The 22,711-nt window shown below is 38.3% G+C and overlaps 2 protein-coding genes across 4 annotated transcripts in view; one reads left to right on the top strand and one right to left on the bottom strand.

The window, feature by feature from the left end:
- Nucleotides 1–22,711, top strand: part of tpcn1 (two pore segment channel 1) — an 87,943-nt gene that overhangs the window by 50,723 nt on the left and 14,509 nt on the right. The window contains exons 9-20 of one of the 2 annotated variants that reach the window (XM_073065490.1): nucleotides 23–122; nucleotides 242–358; nucleotides 2,657–2,781; nucleotides 2,945–2,993; nucleotides 4,195–4,258; nucleotides 5,299–5,343; nucleotides 5,792–5,848; nucleotides 10,436–10,489; nucleotides 11,121–11,193; nucleotides 12,497–12,604; nucleotides 20,669–20,740; nucleotides 20,830–20,919. In XM_073065490.1, the coding sequence (XP_072921591.1) occupies nucleotides 23–122; nucleotides 242–358; nucleotides 2,657–2,781; nucleotides 2,945–2,993; nucleotides 4,195–4,258; nucleotides 5,299–5,343; nucleotides 5,792–5,848; nucleotides 10,436–10,489; nucleotides 11,121–11,193; nucleotides 12,497–12,604; nucleotides 20,669–20,740; nucleotides 20,830–20,919 (954 nt within the window). Of the gene's footprint in view, nucleotides 1–22; nucleotides 123–241; nucleotides 359–2,656; nucleotides 2,782–2,944; nucleotides 2,994–4,194; nucleotides 4,259–5,183; nucleotides 5,229–5,298; nucleotides 5,344–5,791; nucleotides 5,849–10,435; nucleotides 10,490–11,120; nucleotides 11,194–12,496; nucleotides 12,605–20,668; nucleotides 20,741–20,829; nucleotides 20,920–22,711 lie in introns of both variants that reach the window. The other variant, XM_073065491.1, reaches the window with a different exon arrangement.
- Nucleotides 21,908–22,711, bottom strand: part of slc8b1 (solute carrier family 8 member B1) — a 47,706-nt gene continuing 46,902 nt past the window's right edge. For both annotated transcript variants that reach the window (XM_073065492.1, XM_073065493.1), the window contains exon 16: nucleotides 21,908–22,215. In XM_073065492.1, the coding sequence (XP_072921593.1) occupies nucleotides 21,934–22,215 (282 nt within the window). In that variant the 3' untranslated portion in view covers nucleotides 21,908–21,933. The remainder of the gene's footprint in view (nucleotides 22,216–22,711) is intronic.

Below are 22,711 nucleotides of genomic sequence, written 5' to 3'. Positions count from 1 at the left end.
CTAAACATAACTAATTCTGTAGTTTTCCAGATGTGATGATGCCAGCTTATTCCAAAAATGCTTGGTCCTGTGTATTTTTTATTGTGTACTTATCCATCGAACTCTACTTCATCATGAATCTGGTATGTTTTGAATAATATTAGTTCAAAAGACATGAAAAGCAAACTGTGAATTTGTTAGACAGCACTCGTTTGATTTATAAAAGTTGTCTTAAAATTGTAATTTGACCAAAATTTTCCAGCTTCTTGCTGTGGTGTTTGACACATTTAATGATGTTGAAAAGAAGAAATTCAAATCACTGCTTTTGCACAAACGATTAGCAATAGAGCACGCCTTCAACCTTCTGGTCAGCAAACGGGTAAGTGCTGTACAAGCACTTTTATACATAAATAACTGAAAGATTTCTTATATATCTGAAGATTAATCTTATAATTTAGCAATATAATTGTTGTAGAAAATCTTAGCACAAATCTGTAAACATATTCCTGCAGGAAGTGGCCAACCTATTTTGTTATTGTACATAAACCCTATATAAATCACTTGCAATTCTTTTGTTACTTTCAACCAAGTGACACAAAAATTCATACCAAGAGGCAGTATTTCAGTGATGGTAATAATAGAATATTAAAATTCATTTTAATGGATTTATGCCAATGTGCAGTATCATCTGTAGATTAAGTATTAGAGTGTTGGAGAAGTTCTGTATAATACTTTCAGAAATATCCCAACTGGGGTCATATATAATGAATTACTGTTTGCGGTCAGCTTTGTTAAGTCTGTGGTATTTTACATTTAAAAAAGTAGTTCATAGTGATAATGGTACCCTATATAAAAATGAATAGTGCACATAGGGCTTGCATACTTTGTACCTATCATTATTAGAACAGCTTTTTAAAATGCTGAATGAATATTTCTGCTCATGACAGAGTCTTGAATTGCTTCACCAGGAGAAAACAATTTTTGTCAGCCAGGGTGACGTGGACAGGGACTCAAAAATCACCCAGAGTAATGTAGGAATCCGCATACTTCCAACCTCGGGCAGCCTCATACAGGTGTCCACAAATTTTGCAAAGCTTTTGGAGGAAGCCCAGGAGTGATCCCTGCCAAACTGCAGGCCTCAGTCTGTTTAGCCCCATGACTGTAGGAGAAATTGCTCAGCCATCTTCAGGCACCACCAGCCAAAATTCTACCCAAGGATTCAATCCACTTAGAACAATAAAGTTCTCCCAAGCTTTTCACAAGGCTGGACTGTAAAGGAAAGCTTGGAGAGGTTTTGGATTGGTAGGTAGAAGTGGTGGTGAGAGAAGGCACAATGATTCAGAGGAAAGATACAGGAAGGGTGTCTGGACCAAGATGGATTGAGGGGACTAAGTGATAAGACTCAGTACAGAGCAGACTTAATGGGCCAAATACCCTAATTCGGCTCCTATGTCTTATGGTCTAAGTCTAAGATATGACTGCAGAGATAAAGGATTGGCGGGACAAGGGGGTGGGGGAAGTGGGAAATTAAAGGTTGGAGGTTACACCAAAGAAAACGATATTCAGGAATGGAGCAGTGAAGGGTAAGAGGAAAAATGGGTGAATGGATTGGGTAAGGAGGCAGAGGAGGTAAACAAGAACACCCTGTACCTGAAACAACTTGAATGCATAAGTTAATAGGTGTGAGTATAGTGGTGGCCATATAGCTGAGGAGGACTTATTCTTAATGTCTGTATCAATGGACTGTGCCCTAATTCCGTCAAGCCTGTGTGGCACCTGCTGTGCAGCCACGATCCCATTTTAAAGTCATACAGAAGCAGCTTGCATTCCTCTGCATGTTGTTTGAGATTTGGCTTGGCAGGATCTTTAACAAACAATTGCAGTAACGATAATCCCAAATGTTGCTCTGTTGTTGTGGCTCAGAAACTCAGACTTTGTCATTGACCTGGCTATCAAGTCTCACAGAGGCAAATAAGTGATGTAGCGGGTACTCCTTTATTTAGAAGGCCAAACAGGAGCACAGTCTTTATGGTGTGAGTTTTGCTGTAAAGAACATGTTAGTCTGGATCTCACTAACTCCCCTGTGATCCCTGAGCTCACAGCTTAATACAGAACCAGCATGTTTCCACTCACCAGTGATCTAATCCTGAAACAATGAGAAAGGCCAAACTAGTTTCTGCCCTGTTTAAAAAGTCCTCGGCCGAGTCTCTGAGGGGCATAAACTAACCCCCCTGTATAGACATCCTCCTGCTTTACGCATGGTCTTGTCATGACCAATAACTTTCATCAGAGAGATAAGTAAAAATCTTATAAAAAAGAAAAAGAAGTGTGGCTTAGTACCATTTGTAAGCAATGATCAATTCCATGCAAGCATATCTTCCATTCTTATACTTATGTGCCTATTATTTAGGCAAGTGCCTTGATCATATCCATATAATCTTTCTAAATGAAGAAGTGTTTCTTGGCAATTGAAGATTATTGCTCATAACCAACCAAGGGGGAGTGAAAGCACCTTCAGTGTTCAATGCTGCTTGTCTCCCGAGATCTTGAACATCATAAAGAATGAAGAATGAACATGGATCTTTAAAGTTTTATATGTCAACGCCTCACAGAGAAATTCAGTGCACAGTAAAGGACATAAATCATATATATTTTAATGTTATATTCTTTACTCCAGAGGCCTAGTGGCATTTCCTTCAAACAGTTTGAGGGCTTGATGAGATTCTATAATCCAAGAATGAGTGCTAGAGATAAATATCTCCTTTTCAAAGCACTGAAGAAAAGCAATACAGAGCTACTTGGGTAAGGACTTTCAGGAATTATGTCCTAACTTTAAATTTTTTTTGAATATTTGATTCTTTTTCCAAATCAGTGCCATATTATAACATGTACTGTATCAACTATGCCTGCTAAGATTACAAGCATATGAACAATTTATCTGTTTAAATATATATATATTCTACAGAATAGAAGATTTTTACAACTTCTATGAAGTTACTGGATTAAAATGGAAAGTAAGTATTGTGTAAATTATATAATTTGCCTTTATGTCGCTCTGAACTGAGCTCTGACCTGGATGATTGTTTATGTTGGAAAACTGTAAAGATGTGCATCTTACCGACACTACAACTTAATTCTTATAGTTAACCTTCAACAAAGTGATGCAAAATCAGTGTAAAATCCAATTTTTACATTATTAAGCTTATAATAGAGTGCTGATGTCTTACTGTTTTCCCAAAATGTGCTATAAACTTAATCAACAATTTTATATTTTATAGTTAAATATTTAATTTATCTAATAGGAAGACCCTGGGTAGATTATGTATTTTTGGCTCCTTTTTTTAAATTAGTAGACATACAATGTGCCTTATTTAATTGAAATACATACTATGCAAAAGTCTTAGGTGCATATAAATAGCTATCATGCCTAAGACTTTTGCAAAGTACTATAGTAATTTTATCTGTTGCATGTATAAAAAAAAACTAATTTCATGACATATTTGAGTGATGATGAACCTAATTCTGATATGAGTCTCTATTGAGAGTGGGAAGGGGGCAGGGAGAGGGGAATTGTGGTTGGGAAAAGGGAATGGGAGGGTGGAGGGAGCGGGAAGCACCAGAGAGACATTCTGTAACGATCAATCAAACAATTGTTTGGAATCAAATGACTTTTCCTGATGTCTCAGGGCTGGGTGTGTCTGCACCTGTGCTACCCCACACGCCTGGCACTCCTTCTCTGCCACCTGTCCCACACCCCTCTCGCAGCGCTCCACCTCACCATTCCCAACATCTTTTGCTTCCACCAGCAAAGCGGGGAGTGATTTACATACTCGTTCCCCATTCCACATAGACAAATGCAGTACTGTGCAAACGTGTTAATCACTCTAGCTATATATATACACGCACACGTGTGCCCAAGACTTTTGCACAGTACTATATTGTAGCATTTTCAATCCGTCATTTTTAATGGAATATATTTCCCATTGCTCTGGTTGGAAGAAAGCCCAAGTCAAGCGTTAGATTCATTACATAGTTCAATCACTTCTTCCACCCACACTCTTTGTACATAAGCTTTTGGGAATGTGAAATTGTTATCCATAGCTCAATAAGTTATCACTTATTTATTATATTTCTTAACAGTAGCTACTGTTAAACAATGTAAAACAAATATGTACTTCAATTGATTACAGTTTGATATTGCTTTTCCACCACTAGGCAAAAAGAAGTGGAGACTATTGGTTTTATGACCTCCCACATACTCCATTTCTTATTTTTAAAGGTAACTTTTATTGAGGCAGATCTATTGATATTAGATTTGTTGGATATCCTATATTTTGGAAATACAAGGATTATCACATAATCTTTAAGAACCTTTAGTTCATTTAATTTCAATTTACTTCCAAGTGTAAATATATTGTAGATCATAATGAATTATGAAGCTGTAGATTGGTCTCATTGTTTACATAATAGTTGCTAATCACTAAAATATTATGTCTAATATAAATATCTCAGCCCAAGATAAATAAATATCATTTTGCATTTTTAAAGATTTCACTTTTAGAATTTGTTAAAATTGCTATTATTTATTGCATTCATTAAATTAAATTGCATTTATTACCCAAAATTTGTTATCCTGCAAAGTTAACGTACAATATTACTGGAGCTTATTTCCATTAGAGTACAGGAGCCAAGATGCAATCAAATTATTAGAGGCCTAGTTCGGATTAACAGAAAGGACCCATTTCCCTAATCAGGGCACTGATTTAAGGTAATCGGTAGAGGATCAAAGTAGAGTTCAGAACAACATTTTCATGTAAACAATGCTGAAGACCAAACTGTTTGTTATGTTTTGAAAAATGCTCTTTGAATATTTGAAATGTCTTAAAAACAGAAAATGCTGGAAATATCTGATGAGTCAGGTAACATCAGTGCAGAGTCTTGAAGTGGCTGAATTTGGAGAGGTCAGAGAGAGAGTTGGGAAGGGGAAGTCTTTTCATTCTGAATAACTGTTTCAGACCAGCATGTGATATAGTATGCCAAATGACCTTCTATATCATTACTTGCTATGATCCTACAATTCCTGTGTAGTAATTTTTAATATAATTTGAATAGTTTTAACCTCAAATCATAATGCAAATGTCATTTTATTATCTGGAGACTGATAAATGAATGCTGTGAATGATAAATCTTCTTTGTTTTTATAGGTATTAATATCCTTGTGAAGTCCAAAGCATTCCAATATGCCATGTGTCATTTTATTATCTGGAGACTGATAAATGAATGAGTGCTGTGAATGATAAATCTTCTTTGTTTTTATAGGTATTAATATCCTTGTGAAGTCCAAAGCATTCCAATATGCCATGTGTGAGTAGATATATTCCTTGTTCAGTTTATACTATTTGATTCACGCTGAATAATTTGTATTTAAAACTATCTTCATGATGCAAAATAAGTTCTTCTCAAAACTCTGATTGCAGATATGTTTCATCTGTGGAAATGTGAATGCATTGTCACAGAATAAATGAAATTTGTTGATCCTACCTAAATTATGATGCTTTCATGTTCTAATCTTTTTCCAAATATTTTTATTGATTTCAGAAAGAATAATTAGAAAAAAAGAGCAAAGGACTTTTCTGCATTGTATTAACATTATAACATGATAAAAATTACAGATATTATTCAAAATACTACTTTTGAGTGAATTGTAATCTTTAGCCAATCCCCCAAGCTTCATTACAGAATTAATTACATGCTTTCTGAAAAAGTGCAATTATGAAGATTTGATTAAAATAAATCTGTCTTTCAATTACAGATGTTGTAATTGCTGTAAATGGAGTTTGGATACTGGCAGAGACACTCATGATTAAAGGTATCAAGACCTACTCTGATCCTGGATCTTTGTAACTGCTTTAGTCAGAACTGTTTAATGAGTTGAATTGAGCTGAGTGAGAACTAGCAGTTCTATATACAACTGGTGGTTATCTACTATTAATAGCTCAGCTCATTTCAGACTATCATAATAGGAAAAGGTTGGGACAATTCATACCCAGCATCTCAACTTCTTGTCAGGGATGAGTAAGGTAAAAATGGCTACCTCTTTCATTTGAGTGGAGTTTCCGACTCTTAAGAAGATGACAGTGCAAGTAAGTGTTGGAATTTCTTTTACTTTACTTCAATGATTTTAGTTGTTAGGGTGCCTATGACTTCTGCACAGTACTGTATTTGTCGACGTGGAGCAGAGAGTCAGTTTGTAAATCTGGCAGGAGCAAAGAATGGTGGGAATGACGAGGGTGGAGCACCATGGGAGGGGTGTGGGACAGGTAGCAGAGAAGGAGCGGCAGTGGCAGAAGCAGTACATTGCAATGCATAAAATTACTACATTACTGTGCAAAAGTCTTAGGCGAGGCACCTAAGGCACCTTAGCCTAAGACATTTGCACAGTAATGTATATTAAGCCAAATTGAAAATCTGGCTCATTTTTTTATAATTGTTAATTTCTAGAATAATGACATTTGGAGACATAGTTTATTATTAAAGTACATATATGTCACCATATACAACTCTGAGATTCATTTTCTTGCAAGCATACTCAATAGATCAATATTAGAATAATAACCATAATAGAATCAATGAAATACTGCACCAACCTGGGTGTTTAGCCAGTGTGAAAAAACAACAAACTGTGCTAATAGAAAAAGAAAGACAAAATAGTATTAATAATAACAGTAATAATAATAATAATAATAAGTAAGAAATAGATATTGAGAACATGAGAGAATGAGTCCTTGAAAGTGAGCTCACAGATTGTGTGAGCATTTCACTGATGAGACAAGTGAAGTTGATTGGTTCAAGAGCTTATCTAGACAGCTAGGACACAATATCTATGGTCAACTCTGACTGACAGAGGCCTCAGATGCATCTATAGAAGTCTGTCAAAGCCTTTAGATGTCATGCCGAATCCTCACAAACTCCTAAGGAAGTAGAGGCACCGCCATGCTTTCTTCATAATTGCACTTATGTGCTGGGCCCAGGGCAGGTCCTTCAAAATAATAACACAGAAATTTAAGGTTGCTGCCTTCTCCACCTCTGATCCTCTGAAGAGGACTGGGTCATGGCCCACTGGTTTCCTTCACATGAAGTCTATAATCAGCTCCTTGGTCTTGCTGACAGTAGGAAGCTGTTGTTATGGCTCCACTCAGTTAAATTTTCAATCTCCCTCCTATATGCTGATTCATCACCACCTTTGATTCGGCCTACGACAGTGTTGTCGTAGGATAACTTGAATAATACATTAGAGCTGTGCTTAGTCACACAGCCATAAGTGTAAAGTGAGTAGAATGGGGGTTAAGTACACAGCCTTGTGGTGCCCCTGTGTTGATGGAGATTGCGGAGGAGATGTCGTTGCCAATTCAAACTGGGGTCTGCAAGTGAGGAAATTGAGGGTCTAATTGCACAAGGAGGTATTGAGACCAAAGTCTTGAAGCTTATTGATCAGTTATGACAGGATGATGGTATTGAATGCCAAGCTGTAGTCCATAAAGAACATCCTGATGTATGCATCTTTGCTATCCAGATGTTCCATGGTTGAGTGAAGAGCCAATGAGATGACATTTGCTGTGGACCCTTTGCTGTCATCGGTAAATTGGAGTGGATCCAAGTTGCCTCTCAGACAGGAGTTGATATGTTTCATCACCAACCTCTCAAAATATTTATTACTGTAGATGTAAGTGCAGCTGGACAATAGTCATTGAGGCAGGTTACCATGTTGTTCTTAGGCACTGGTATAGTTAAAAATCTCATTGAACACTCCAACTACTTGATCATCACAAGTCTTTAGTACTTGGTCTCATACCCCATCTGGGTCAGACACTTTTCATGGGTTCACCCTCCTGAAAGCTGCTCACACATTGGCCTCGAGACTGAAATCACAGGATCACTGGGGGATGTGGGAGTTCGTGAAGATTCCTCCATGGTTTGATGGTCAAAGTAATTATAGAAGGCATTGAGCTCATCTGGAAGCAAAGCTCTGTTATCGCCTGTTTCACTAGATATAACTTTATAAGAGGTGATTGTATTCAAGCCCTGAAACAACTGTCAAGCATCCTTTGTTAATTCAAGTTTAGTCCAGAATTGCCACTTCACTTATGAGACGGATTTCCGGAGATCATACCTGGTTCTCTTGTACCTTTCTTGGTCACCAGACCTGAATGCCTCTGATCTGCTCCTCAGATTGCGGATCTCCTGGTTCATCCTGGGCTTCTGATTGGGGAAGACTCTGAATAATTTTGTGAGGATGCACTCATCTACAACTGTTTCAATAAAGTCTGTGACAACCGTGGTGTATTCATTCAGATCCACAGATGAGCCCTTGATCACAGCCCAGTCCACCAACTCGATGAAATCCCGTAGCCACTCCTCTTTCTCCCCTAACCACCATTTTATTGTCCTAATCTTTGGAGCTTTGCTCTTTAGCTACTACCTGTATGCAGGTAGAAGAATGACAACCAAGTGATCAGATTTACCAAAATGCAGTCTGGACATGGAACAGTAAGCATTCCTTATCTTAGTATAACTGTGTTCTCAGGTGTTGGGACCTCTTGTGCTTCAGGTTATATGCTGATATCATTCAAAAATCTTCGGAAGCAGAACCTCAGCAGCGCACTTCACAAAACCTGGTGAACTCTCAGAGCTCACTCTTAATAGGTGTGGATGGCTAGGTCATTCAGTCCACCATGCCTAGGAAAGGTACGTGCTGATGAGCAGGCAATGTTGGAGGCAGGCCTGAGCAATGGACTGGATTCATTGCAATAACAGCCTGTTGTTTTTGCTTTGTATTTAAACACAAATATTCATGTTGACAGAAAATATATAAGTGTGATCAGACTATCCAATTAAGTTTAATATATAAACTTAAGACTGCAATTCTTTGTGTGTATTTCTTGTGCCAGTTTTCTTTCTTCAAAAGCACTACAGTTCCTAGGTATTCTCTAGCACCTTGTATTCATGCTCATTCTTAGAAACATAGAAAATAGGTGCAGGAGTAGGCCATTCGGCCCTTTGAGCCTGCACCGCCATTCAGTATGATCATGGCTGATCATCCAACTCAGAACCCTGTACCTGCCTTCTCTCCATACCTCCGATCCCTTTAGCCACTTAATATGGTTGTCAGCATTGCACATATTTTAAGCAGTCTATTCACAGAGCTGTATCATAGTTCCATCATATAATCCACACCTCTGTATGGTCAATGACTATCACTGGTCTTCAGAAAAGATTGGATCATGTTGGAATCCTGGATAATTGTTGGCTTATGTTCCTTATCCAAGTACTTAACTATTGCTCAACTGGAAGATTACATTAACATCTGTTCCAGTTAACCTGAAAGGATTACTAAATAAAGAGTTAGATGATCAAGTAGACTTTTCTATTGAACCTGTTTTGTTGCATATGGGATCAATCTTTGACTTGACAGTTGGTGCATAAAGCTAGCACCTAGATTTTCAGTTCTTAACAGAAATCCAGGTTTCAATAGAAATGTTTTCATTATGGATGGCTGATTAGCACCATTAATTATATATACAAAAAAGTTAATTTGGTAAGAAATCCATTTATTTTTAGAAATTGGTGTACATCAAGAAAATTCAAAGCTAAATTGCATCTATTATGATGGTAAAGTAGATGAACTCAAAACTTTAATTAATAATTGTCTCAAAGGTTCAAAGGTTTGTTTATTATCAAAGTATGTATGCAGTATACAACTCTTTTATTGTTTCCATGGCCGAGATATTGACTAAGGAAGGACAGAGCAGGCAGTCAGTTTCCCAGGATATATCTTTTTCAGGCAAGGTGGAGGGAGAATGAAAAGGGTTGAGGTATTGCACTGTTTAGTTACAGATTCCATTACTTCAGTATTGAGAGGGTATACCTCAGAAAGATCCTCAAATGAGATCATTTGAATATAGTTTAGAAACAAAAAGGGAGTCATCACTTTGCTGAAGGTGTTTACAAATCTCCCAACAGTCAACAAGAGACAGAGGAACATACATGTAGGCAAATATCAGAAAGATGCAATTAAATTAGGATTATCATACTGGAGGATTTCCATTTCCCAAACATAGGATTGCCTTAATGTTAAATACTCAGAGGAGGTGAAATTTTTGAGAGATTTCCAGGATGGGTCCCTGACTGCATTTAAGAAGTGTCTTGATGAGCACTTGAATTGCCTGAGTATAAAAGGCTACATACGGACCACATTGTGGGAGATGGGATTAATACAAAGGTCCATGTGGACAAATTGGGCTAAATGACCTGTTTCTATGATGTACAATTCTATGGTTGTATGACTTAAATTTTTCTTGAATATTGAATATTTGTCTCTTTTGTATACAACTGTGTGTTTGAAATTATACTCCTTCTTTTGTTTCCTTATGGAATGATGGCATTTTCTCATTTGTAGATGGTGCCTTTTTCCTTAGAATTGTGCCCTGGAGTTACATTGTATTTCTCACAAGTAAGTGGAGGGGGGATGGGTAACACATATTTTCTTTTTCACACACTTTTATTCTGTAACTATTTGAAAACACAATAAAAAAAGTTTTTAAAAAAGTAAGTGTAATTTATCTTACGACATCATTATTTTATTATACCTTTTTTCTCTTATTGTGATACTGGTGTGTTAGTCTTAGATACATTTGAAAGCATTGGTGTTAAACATGAGGGATTGAGTTTGAAAATAATGGAACGACATATAGAAAATAAAAGCAAGGATTCTCAAAGCACCCTTCAGGCCTGCTCCATCATTCAATGTGATTATGGTTGAGAATCCACTTCAGATTAGAAAATTTGAAATTTAGATCACGCCTGTAAACTTCTAAGCTGCAACAAGGACAGAAGATTAGGAAAATCATAGAAGGAAATAGTTATTTCTATTTATAAATTAACCTGCTAAAAGGATAGTAATGTAATTTGATACCTATATTGGTTTAATAGTGGCATTCCTGCTAAAACATTTGCAAAAATGAAAACTTATGAATGACTCTTCAAACTTCAGGTTGATCTGGTCATTTTTTTTGCATTCAAACTTATTCTCAGTATTGCCATACTTTTTTCATACAGTGGTTGTAATGTTATGTTTTGTGTAGTTTATGGGGTTGAAATGCTGCTGAAAATTACTGGACTAGGACCATCTGAATATTTTACGTCTGGATGGAATCTGTGAGTATGAAAGAAATACCAAGCGACATACAAAATGAAACATCTGTAATCATCTTCAGTCCAGAAAGTTTGGATCCAATTTCTTAAAGATTGGTGTAAAAGTGTAAACAGGATTACTTTATATAAACAGGTTTTTAAACTTGAAATTTTTATCAATGTATGAACAGCTGATAAAAGTCGTTCATACAAAGCAATAAGGTGGTGAAATTTCTGCAGCTATGCACCAGCATTATTATTCTGCTGTGCCATCTGAAGCTTTGTTTGGGGTGAAATGTATACTGATGAATTTCTTTCACTTATCCTTCCATATTAAGTTTATGCATGAAAGTATTATGCTATTTGATTAGCATTTTAGGAGTTTTAAAGCGCATAGCAGTAGAAATTGCTGCTAGATGCTACATATTTAAGTTCTTCCGGAGAGGAGTTTCAAAGTGGCCTTCCTCAACATTGTGACTAAAACCATTTAGTCCATCAAGCTGTATTTGTCAAAACAGCCAATCCAGTATCCAAATGATTTTAAATATTCTACGAAGTTTTACTTCTTTAGAAGGCAATTACAAATAATTACCATATATGAAAAAGATTAATTTGTTTTAAATTTACTATTCATTCCTTGGAAATATACTTTACAATCTAATTTAATTTGACATGTCATTTTAAGTATTTATCTCAATTTACACCTGTATCTGAGTTGGTGCTCTAACTACTAACGAGGCCAAATGTTTGTGTAAGTGTAGGAGAAGGAGCGCTGGATAACACTGTGGGTGCCAGGTGAGGACATAGTTTAAATGTACCTTAGGTATATGGCGTTGGCACATTGCTAAATGGCATGCTGTCTTGAGAGTTCAGTTAAATTGCACTAATCACATGTGCTCAGCAGAAAATATGTATTCCAAGTAAACATAATCATCATTTGTTAGGAAGCTAGGTTCAGTTTTTTGGGCTAATTTTGAATCTAATGTAGAAGCAACTCAGCAGGTTTAAGTACTAGCTGCTTTTCAATTTACTACCATAAAAATCTTTTTTTTAACATTACATATCCTAATTTGCTTTAAAAGCAGACTATTTATCTCTTTGACATTAGATTGATTTTCATCTGTGCAGAAACAGATTTATTTATATCAATCCCAGTTTTTCCCAATCCCATTTTCTAAATTACTGATACACTGTAAGTGATAATGCAGTTGCCATCTGCTGAGCATAAAGGTATACCTCCTACAGGTTTTGAGATGATATTTGCCTTGAAATAAAATTTATTTGGTATACATTCAGCAATTGATGTCATATGTCTTTCATATTTTAGGTTTGATTTCCTGGTCACCATATTTGCTTTTGTTGGAATAGTGGTTCTAGCATTTGATATGGAACCATTCTATTTCATTGTCGTATTGAGACCACTTCAGCTGCTAAGGTCAGTAACCATTTCTTTGTACAGTATTTATCTTTTCCGGGTAGACAACTTTTCTGGTCCGGTTTCTTTTAAAATCTAGCTAGACTGCAACAAAACGTGCTTGCTTCTGAAATTAATGCACTTAGCATCTCTTTTTGTAATTTTAACTTTGCTTTTGGATTCTTAATGTCTGAACTATAAACACAAATTATAGCCAAAACTGGGGGTGATATTTGTACATCCTTTGAAGTTTTCAGCACAAATTGTTGTCTTCGCACTAAAATGTAAAACTGGCATTGAAAACTGCTTATGACGGAAGACACGGAAAGTGATATAAGGATAACTGACTATTTATAAAGTCAAAACATAGAACACTACAGCACAGGAACAAGTCCCACAGTTCACATTGTTGACTAATTAAAGTAATAATCAAATACCCAACTAAACAAATTTCAATGTTCATAGTTGTCCATTTCCTGCACATTGATGTGCCTTTCTAAGAGCCTCTTGAACAGCTCTCCATATTTGCCTCCATCACCACCCAAGCAGCACATTGCAGGCATCTGCCGCTCTCGGTGTAAAAAATAATTTTCCTGCACGTTTCATTTGAACTTATTCTCTCTCACCTCAAATACATGGCCCTTAATATTAGACATTTCAATGCTAAGAAAAAGATACTAGATGTTGTTGTGTATTTAATATTTCAGTAATATATGAGCAATATTGTAAATATATTTTTTGATTAAGCATTCTTTGTTACTTAAATAATTATGGGTTATTAGAACTGTTCGCTGCTATCCCAATAATAAGCCCTGGATCACTAGTCACATCAAAGTCCTCCTAAACCAGAAGAAGAGGGCCTTTAAAGATGGTGATCGGTTGGAGCTTAAAAGAGTTCAGAAGGAACTCAGAGTACAGATAAGGGGGGCAAAGGAGCAGTATAGGAGGAAGCTAGAACAAAAGCTGCAGAAAAAAAGCATGAAGGAGGTGTGGGATGGGATGAAGATCATCACCGGATGCGGTGCAAAGCGGGAGGCGAACATAAGTGGAGATGTGGAGAAAGCGAACCAGCTGAACAACTTCTTCAACAGGTTCGACAGCTCAATCTCATCCTCACCGCAGAAATCCACACCAGGCTTACTTCCCTCAAAGGAAAATAGCCACTCACAGGAGACCTTGCCCACGCCCAGGATTACGGCTGCACAGGTGGAAGGTCAACTGAGGAAGATCTGTACCAGCAAGGCGGCTGGACCGGATGGAGTTTCCCCACGATTACTGAGGGCCTGTGCGACTGAGCTGGGAGAACCACTACAGCGCATCTTCAACATGAGCCTGGAACAGAGAAGAGTACCCAGACAGTGGAAAACATCATGTATTGTCCCGGTACCGAAGAAACCACAACCAAAGGAGTTGAATGACTTCAGACCTGTTGCCTTGACGTCGCACGTTATGAAGACCATGGAGCGGCTGATAATACAGAATCTGAGGCCACAAACCAGGCACGCCCAGGATCCTCTTCAGTTTGCGTATAAGGAGAAGGTGGGAGTGGAGGATGCTATCACGTATTTGCTGCACAAATCACTCTCTCACCTAGAGGGGGTCAGTTGTGCTGTGAGGATTACATTCCTTGACTTCTCTAGTGCCTTTAACACCATCCAGCCCAAGATCTTAAGGCACAAACTAACGGAGATGGGAGTAGACTCTCACATGGTGGATTGGATAGTGGACTACTTGACAGATAGACCTCAGTATGTGCGGTTGGGAGACTGTAGGTCTGACACGGTGGTCAGCAGCACAGGAGCGCCGCAGGGAACCGTACTCTCTCCGGTCCTGTTCACCCTGTACACATCAGACTTCCAATATAACTCAGAGTCCTGCCATGTGCAGAAGTTCGCTGATGACACGGCCATAGTGGGGTGTGTCAGGAATGGACAGGAGGAGGAGTATAGGAAACTGATACAGGACTTTGTGATATGGTGCAACTCAAACTACCTGCGTCTCAATATCACCAAGACCAAGGAGATGGTGGTGGACTTTAGGAGATCTAGGCCTCATATGGAGCCAGTGATCATTAATGGAGAATGTGTGGAGCAGGTTAAGACCTACAAGTATCTGGGAGTACAGTTAGACGAGAAGCTAGACTGGACTGCCAACACAGATGCCTTGTGCAGGAAGGCACAGAGTCGACTGTACTTCCTAAGAAGGTTGGCGTCATTCAATGTCTGTAGTGAGATGCTGAAGATGTTCTATAGGTCAGTTGTGGAGAGCGCCCTCTTCTTTGTGGTGGCGTGTTGGGGAGGAAGCATTAAGAAGAGGGACGCCTCACGTCTTAATAAGCTGGTAAGGAAGGCGGGCTCTGTCGTGGGCAAAGTACTGGAGAGTTTAACATCGGTAGCTGAGCGAAGGGCGCTGAGTAGGCTACGGTCAATTATGGATAACTCTGAACATCCTCTACATAGCACCATCCAGAGACAGAGAAGCAGTTTCAGCGACAGGTTACTATCGATGCAATGCTCCTCAGACAGGATGAAGAGGTCAATACTCCCCAATGCCATTAGGCTTTACAATTCTACCGCCAGGACTTAAGAACTTTTTAAAAGCTATTATTAATGCTTTTTGAGATAGTGATTTAGATGCATATCATATTTTTTACTGAGTTAAGTATTGTATGTAATTAGTTTTGCTACAACAAGTGTATGGGACATTGGAAAAAAAGTTGAATTTCCCCATGGGGATGAATAAAGTATCTATCTATCTATCTATCTATCTTATATGTAAAAGTACATGAATGGCATACGTCATTACGCCATCACGTCATATGTGCACGCCTCACTAAAAGTAAAATGAAACTAAGCACATGCATCTTCCAGCTTTATGGTTTTCTTTCAATTAGTGGTAACAATAAAGTTTTAAATGAATCCGAGATGACTATCTACCTGTTGAAGTGCAGTGAGACATTTGAGTTTAAAAAACACAGAAAACGGATGAAATTTTTGGGTTTATAAACAGTTAATACTGGGTGATAATGAATTTTTTTAAAAGCAGAAGTGACTGGCTACATCGGAAAGATAGATGCATTCAATTGCACATGAGATAACTGGATGATGTATACTGAATGAATTGAGCAATATTTTGAAGGACATGAAATAGCCAATGAAAATCAAATGCCAGTTTTGCTGAATGCTGTTCGCGGATGAGCGTACAGTTTGCTTAGAAGTTTAACTGCTCCAACCAAACCAGCCAAAATGAGCTTTGCTGATATTGTGAAACTAATACAAGAACATTTAGAAACAAAACCACTGTGATCGCAGAACACTTTAGTTTTTGTAAGCAGAATCAAAAGGAAGGGAAGTCCATTTCAGCTTATGAGACTGAATTGAAGAGATTGTCTGTGCATTGCCAGTTCAGTGCTGGGCTCAATGATACATTGAGAGAGCATTTAGTTTGTGTAGTCTTACAAGAAAGCATTCAAAAGTAACTCCTAACTGAAGCACAACAGTTGAAATCTCTCTGTCAATTGAAACAGCTGACAGAGGTGCAATTGAGTTGCAGTCAGGAATTTGAGTTTGAACAAAATTGCAGCATCTAAACAGAAACCTTCCCGGCAGAACAAATTGGGTTATCATTGTGGCAGGGGCTCACATACACGAGACCCATGTAGGTTTAAAGGTTAAACTTACGGAAAATGCAACATATTATGACACATACAAAGAGCATGTCAGGCAGACAAAAATAAATGAACTGCACAGGGGAAGGGATAAAGATAAAAAGTCAAGTTGCGGTTTTAAAAAGAGCACTAGTCTGCATGCTGTTGATGGAAACAATCTGAGACTGATAAGAGCAACATAGGACTCCGTAGCTTTGAGTTTTAAAATGTAAAAACTAACAAGAGACAAGCCATGTGGTTTACGCCAGAAGGGAACAGCAAATTAATTAAAGTGCGTTTGGACACTGGCTTGGCTGCTTCAGTCATTCTAGAAAATGAAAATGAATTTGAACAGTATTTCAAAGATACTGAATTGAAGCCTGCAGATATTCAATTAAGAATTTGTATTGGTAAAAAGATGTCATCTGTGGGAATGACATTCATAACCATGAGCAACAACAACCAACAAGCCACATGGGCTTGTATGTGGTAAAAACAGGAGGGCCAGTATTGTGGAGTTGTGAGTGGCTGATTAGAGATCCATCCACCAGTTGCATGCCACATCCTGTGCAAGAGAGTCAAATGAAACTGAATTAAGAAAGGTACTGGATGATGCTACGGAAGTGTTCAAGGATGGCATTGGAAAAATCAAACATATGAAGGGTAAAATAGTGTTAGATGAAAATGCCTCACCCAGGTTTGACAAAGCCCATCCGGTTCCTTATACCATCCATGATAAAGTAGCTAGTGAGCTAGATCACATGGAGACTTAAGAAATTCTTTCTAAAGTTGAGTAGAGTCCATGGGCAACACCAGTGGTCACAGCAGTCAAGAAGAATGGGTCTGTCAGGATCTGTGGTGATTTTAAAGTCACTGTGAACCCTGTACTGAAGGTTGATCAAAACCCTCTGCCCAGGATAGAGGATATCTTTGCAAACCTTTCTGGAGGAAAACACTAAAGCAAAGTGGACTTGGCTGAAGCCTACATACAGATGGAGATGGACTAAGAATCCGAAGTGTTTCTCACCCTAAATGCTCACAAAGGGCTTTATTGCTATAATAGGCTTATTTTTGGAGCAGCATCTGCACCTGCACTCTGGTAGAAAGCTATGGACCAGGTGCTGCAAGGCGGCCAGGCAGACATTGTTACCTAGGTAACTCATTGTTACTGGTCAGAATGACAATTTCTTCAAAATGTCAAGATTAGAAGATTATGTGTTCAGAGCATGAGGCAACAAGTATGAATTCTTTTAACCAAGCATCACTTACTGTAGTCACACCATTGATGCACAAGAATTACACAAGTGTGTTGAGAAAATTTCAAGCAGTGGTGGATGCTCCAAGGCCAAAGGATGTGTTACAGTTGCAGTCATTTTTAAGATGAGGCAATTATTATAACAGGTTCTTGTGAAACCTTGAACTCATTACTACAGATTGGGAAGAAATATCTGTGGACAAAACAGTGTGGGGTGGCTTTCCAAATGGTAAAGGAAATAGTGACGGTAGACACTGTACTCACACATTATGATCCACATCGTCCAGTGAAGCTTACCTGTGAGGCCTCACCTTATGGTACAGGTTCAGTCATGTCACATGTTATGAGTGATGGAAGTGATCCCCCATAGCTTTTGCATCACATTCCCTTATCACTGCAGAGAAAAATTACACACAGATTGACAGAGGCCTTGAGTCTGGTTTAGGGTGTAATACATTTTAACCACTACTCATATGGGAGAGAGTTTACCCTCATAACTGATCATCAACTACTAGTGTCTATTTTCAATCCACAGAAGGGTGTTCCACTAACAGCAGCACACATCCTGGAATTGCTGATGGATTGTCCCATTTACCCTTGGAAAAGGAAATACCTGACAAATTTACAAAAGAGGACACTGCTTTTTATGGGTTCTCCCAAATGCAAATCGAAAGTCTCCCTATTGTGGCAGAAATGATTCCCACACTGTCTCAGGTCTAAATGACCACCTAAAATGGCTGGAATGTGCAGCAGAAACTTTTTTTTCCCCCTTATTTTTATCAGCGCCAGGTTGAACTTGCCTTTGATAAGAGTTTGCCTTAATTGGGGATTGAGAGTTTTTGTACCATCCAAGCTGAGGGTGTAAGTGTTGGAGGAGCTACCTCTGGTCATCTAGGTGTGATCAAAATTAAAGCATTTGTCTGGTGGTCTGGGATAGATCGAGCAGTTTGTTATATACTGTTCAGGATGCCAACACATTCAAAAATGCCATGATCTCACCTCTCTATCCCTAGGAATGGCCTGGATTACTTTGGCAGAGGATTCATGTGGAATTTGTTTGACCATTCATGGGCACAAATTTCTTGGTCTTAATGGATGCTGCTACAAAGTGGCCAGTAGTGTTCCCAATAGCCTCCACTACAGTCTTGCACACTGTTAGTGTGTTGAGAAGCCTCTGCTCAAGGAAGGTGTCCCAGAACACTTAGTCAGTGACAATGGACCACAAGTTTGTTGCAGAACTATTTCAGTCATTCCTAAAATGAATGGAATAAGACATATTAACTGTGCACCGTACCACCCAGGCACAAAATTTGTTTGGAGTCTAAAGAATGCACTGTGTGCAATGTCAACAGGATATACTACACTGACACTGAATCAGAAGTTCGCCAATTTCTCCCTGTATATTGCAATGCAGCACACTAACCAACAACTCACCAGCCAAGCTGTTCCAGGAGGTCCCTTCCACTCATGCTTAGATCTCCTCAAACCCATATTCAGAACGAGTTTGGAGGACAAATTGGGGGCTCCTCAAACAAGGGGATTTGATGTCAGATTGTGTCTGACATTATCTGGAGATGACACATCAATCGGTTGAAGGGTGAAGAGTCAATGGTTAGAGAAGAAAAGTGTCTAGAACTGTTAAAACCACTTCCTGCTGCCCCAGTGTCAACTCCTACAAGCACTACACCACCACAGAGAGGAGGTCCCGGAACCTGATATTGTTTCACAGGCCCCTGAACCCGAGATTGTTGTAGAGCCACTAGTTTCTCCTGCCAAACAGAGTGACCTCCTTTATCAGGAAAGACATTATCCAACAAGAGTAAGGAATCCTCCTCAGTGATTAAAGCTTTAGGTGTGAATGGGACAATTTAAAATTTACTATGCAGTGGATGTCTATAGCAGGTGTGTGTGTGTGTGTGTGTGTGTGTGTGTGTGTGTGTGTGTGTGTGTGTGTGTGTGTGTGTGTGTGTGTGTGTGTGTGTGTGTGTGTGTGTGTGTGTGTGTGTGTGTGTGTGTGTGTGTGTGTGTGTGTGTGTGTGTGTAAAATAAGATGCATTCTATATTGGGTTGGAGTTTATAGGTAAGCGAGGAGTCTTGTGTATTTAATGTAAATATAATTGATTAAACATTATTTGTTGTTGAAATAATTAAATATGGGTTATATGTAAAAGTTTGTAAATGGCATAAATCATTATGCTGCCACATCATATGATTGCGCCTCACTAAAAATAATACAAAACTAATCACACGTATTTTCTGGCTCTGTGTTTTTCTTTCAATTAGTTTATGTTCTGGAACAGCTGTCTACTCCCTCATAATCTTATAAACACCTGATATCTCCCCGTCAGCCACCATTCCAGAGGAAACAACCCAGGATTGTCCAATCTCTCCTTTTAGCACACGCCTTCTAATCCAGGCTTCATCCTGGTAAACCTCACCTACACCCTCTCCAAAGCTGTACCATCCTTTACATAATGGAGTGACCAGAACTGAACAAGTGCAAACAGTGGATGTGGCCTAATTAGAGTTTTATAAAGCTACAATATAACTTCTTAACTCTTGAGCTCAATTCTTGAATTAATAAAGGCAAGTATGCCTTATGCCATTTAACCACCCTTTCAACCTGTTTAGCTACTTACAGGGAGTTAACGATTTGGACCCCAAGACATCATCAACACTAGTAAGGGTCTTACCATTGTAAGTTTTCTGTCAGTTTGCATTTGATCTCCCAAAATGCAACACGTCACACTTGGCTGGGATAAATTCCAGCTGCCATTTCTCTGCCCATATCTGCAACTAATCGATATCCCACTGTATCCTTTACCAGTCTTCCATGCTAGCCACAACACCACCAATCTTCATATTGTCTGCAGACTTACTAATTCACAACTCTGAACTGATTTTACAACTTACAGACTCATTTTCATGGACTTTTTACAACTCATGTTCTGTGTATTTTTTTTTATTTGCACAAGCAGACTTCCTTAGCAAATTAGTTATTTGTTAGGCTTTATTTATGAATTTTTTTTCCTAAGTTCTGTAGTATCCCTTTACTTTGTTACAAAAAAATGAATCTCAAAGTAGTATATGGTGATGTACATGTACTTTGTTAATAAATTTTATTTTGACTGTGACATCTGAAATATAAGACGTGATCTGTTAAACAATTTTCTCTGTTCTCCAGATTATTTAAGATTAAACGAAGATACAGAGATGTTCTGGACACAATGTTTGAATTGCTTCCTAGAATGGCCAGGTAGACTCAATAACTTGGCATTCTTAATCTTTAAAAAATTATTATTTCTCCTGCTCCAAGTAATTTGTTTTTATTTTCTCTCCTTCCAGTTTAGGGTTAACTCTCTTGATATTCTACTATTCATTTGCAATTGTGGGAATGGAGTTCTTTGCTGGTGTTCTCTACCGTAACTGTTGCAAGTAAGTATATCTGTAAGATTGAGGAAATGTAATTGTAACTTACACTGGTTTTCTCAGAAACATCTCACTCTAAAACTCCTCTCCCCATACTGAAATGCATATATTTTCCAGTGTCCATTGTGAAGAGACAGTCCCATTTCAGACTTGATGACTCCTTTCTGGGACAGCCTAATTTCACAGTGGAGCACCAGACTGAGTTTCCCTAAGCTATGTCCCATATTTACTTTTATTCCTTGAGGCCTATTACCTCCTGACACTCGTCATCCAGATTTGACCCCCTTCAGTTCCCCACAATAAAGTTACATCCTCCTTTCAGTAACTCCTGATACTCTGGACCTCCACTGCAGCTTGCAGTGGCAGACTCTAGTAACGTGCCACTGTTACCAGCATGGCTACACTGGAATGTCTGGGGCAAATGATAGTGAAATCTAATTTTGACTGTACAAGTACAGTACTGAAAGTGCTGTGGGTTTGAAGGTCTTATCTCCCATCTCAAAAAGACATAAAACAACCCATTTCAGGAAATCCTTGCTAACATGTATTCTTCGTCTAGTGTCACTAGGCAGGTTATCTAGTTATTTATCACAGAGCTCTTTGTGTGCATTTGAGCCATGAAGACTTCTCGTATTACACCAACAGCTGCACTTCAAAAGTACATATCTTATCTTCAAAGCAAACTCAATAATTACACAGGACAGACCAAAGATTCAGACTGAGAAGAATAAAAATAAAGCATTATTTAAAGTTCATAAAACATGCTCTACCATGTCATCTACTTTGATGCTTTGCTGAAACAACTACAGTATTCAAGCAATTCACACACTATTAAAGCTTAGGGTGTCAGAATCAGGTTTAATATCACAGCATATGTCATGAAATTTGTTATATTTTGGAATCAGTACAATGCAATACAATAATAAGAGGGAAAAAACTTAATTATACTAAGTATATATATATTGAATAGTTAAGTTAAATAAGTAGTTCAAAAATAAAAATAATGTAGTGAGGTGGTATTCATGGGTTCAGTCCATTCAGAAATCGGATAGCAGAGGAGAAGAAGCTGTCCCTGAATCGTTGAGTGTGTGCCTTCAGACTCCTGTACCTGCTTCCTGATTGTATCAATGAATATAGGGCATGTTCCAGGTGATGGGGGTGCTTAACAATGGACGCCACCTTTTTGAGGCATCGTTCCATGAAGATGTCCTGGATGCTTTGGCGTTCGGAGTTCATTCCTGGCGCCATCTGTAAGGAGTTTGTACCTTCTCCTCGTGGTGATGAATAGTTTCTTCCCACATTCTAAAGGCATACCAATCAGAAGGTTAATTTGCAATTTGTAAATTATCTTGCGATTAGGCTAGTGTTAAATAGACAGATTGCTAGGTGGCTCGGCTCATTGGGCCAGCAGGGCCTGTTCAGTGCTGTATCACTCAACCAAGGCACTACAGTGAAATGATTACACCACCTACTGGAGAAACTGAGAAGTACAGTTGTCACCAAAAAGTAATAGATTTTTAAAAACTAGGATTTTTCTTTTGGATACCTAGTACACTTCAGTGCATTCTTGCGGCATTTATTACTCAGACAAGAACATTTCAGATTTGACTCCCATCCTGTGCTGTTAATTGATCTCAATTAGTATAAGTTTGGATACTACAGCTGTTTCCATGTTCTTCATATAGGCAAGGAAAATATCAACTTGTGTTTTTACAGCTGATTAATACATCATGAGCCATGCCGGAAAGTGTGAGGGTGTGGATCTTGGCTGAGGGCAATGTCTGGTTTGGCTCAATAG

This window comes from Hemitrygon akajei, chromosome 14 (assembly GCF_048418815.1).
Source record: "Hemitrygon akajei chromosome 14, sHemAka1.3, whole genome shotgun sequence".
Lineage (NCBI taxonomy): Eukaryota > Metazoa > Chordata > Chondrichthyes > Myliobatiformes > Dasyatidae > Hemitrygon > Hemitrygon akajei.
Note: the sequence above shows the minus strand (reverse complement) of the source record. Positions and strands in the feature narration are given on the sequence as shown.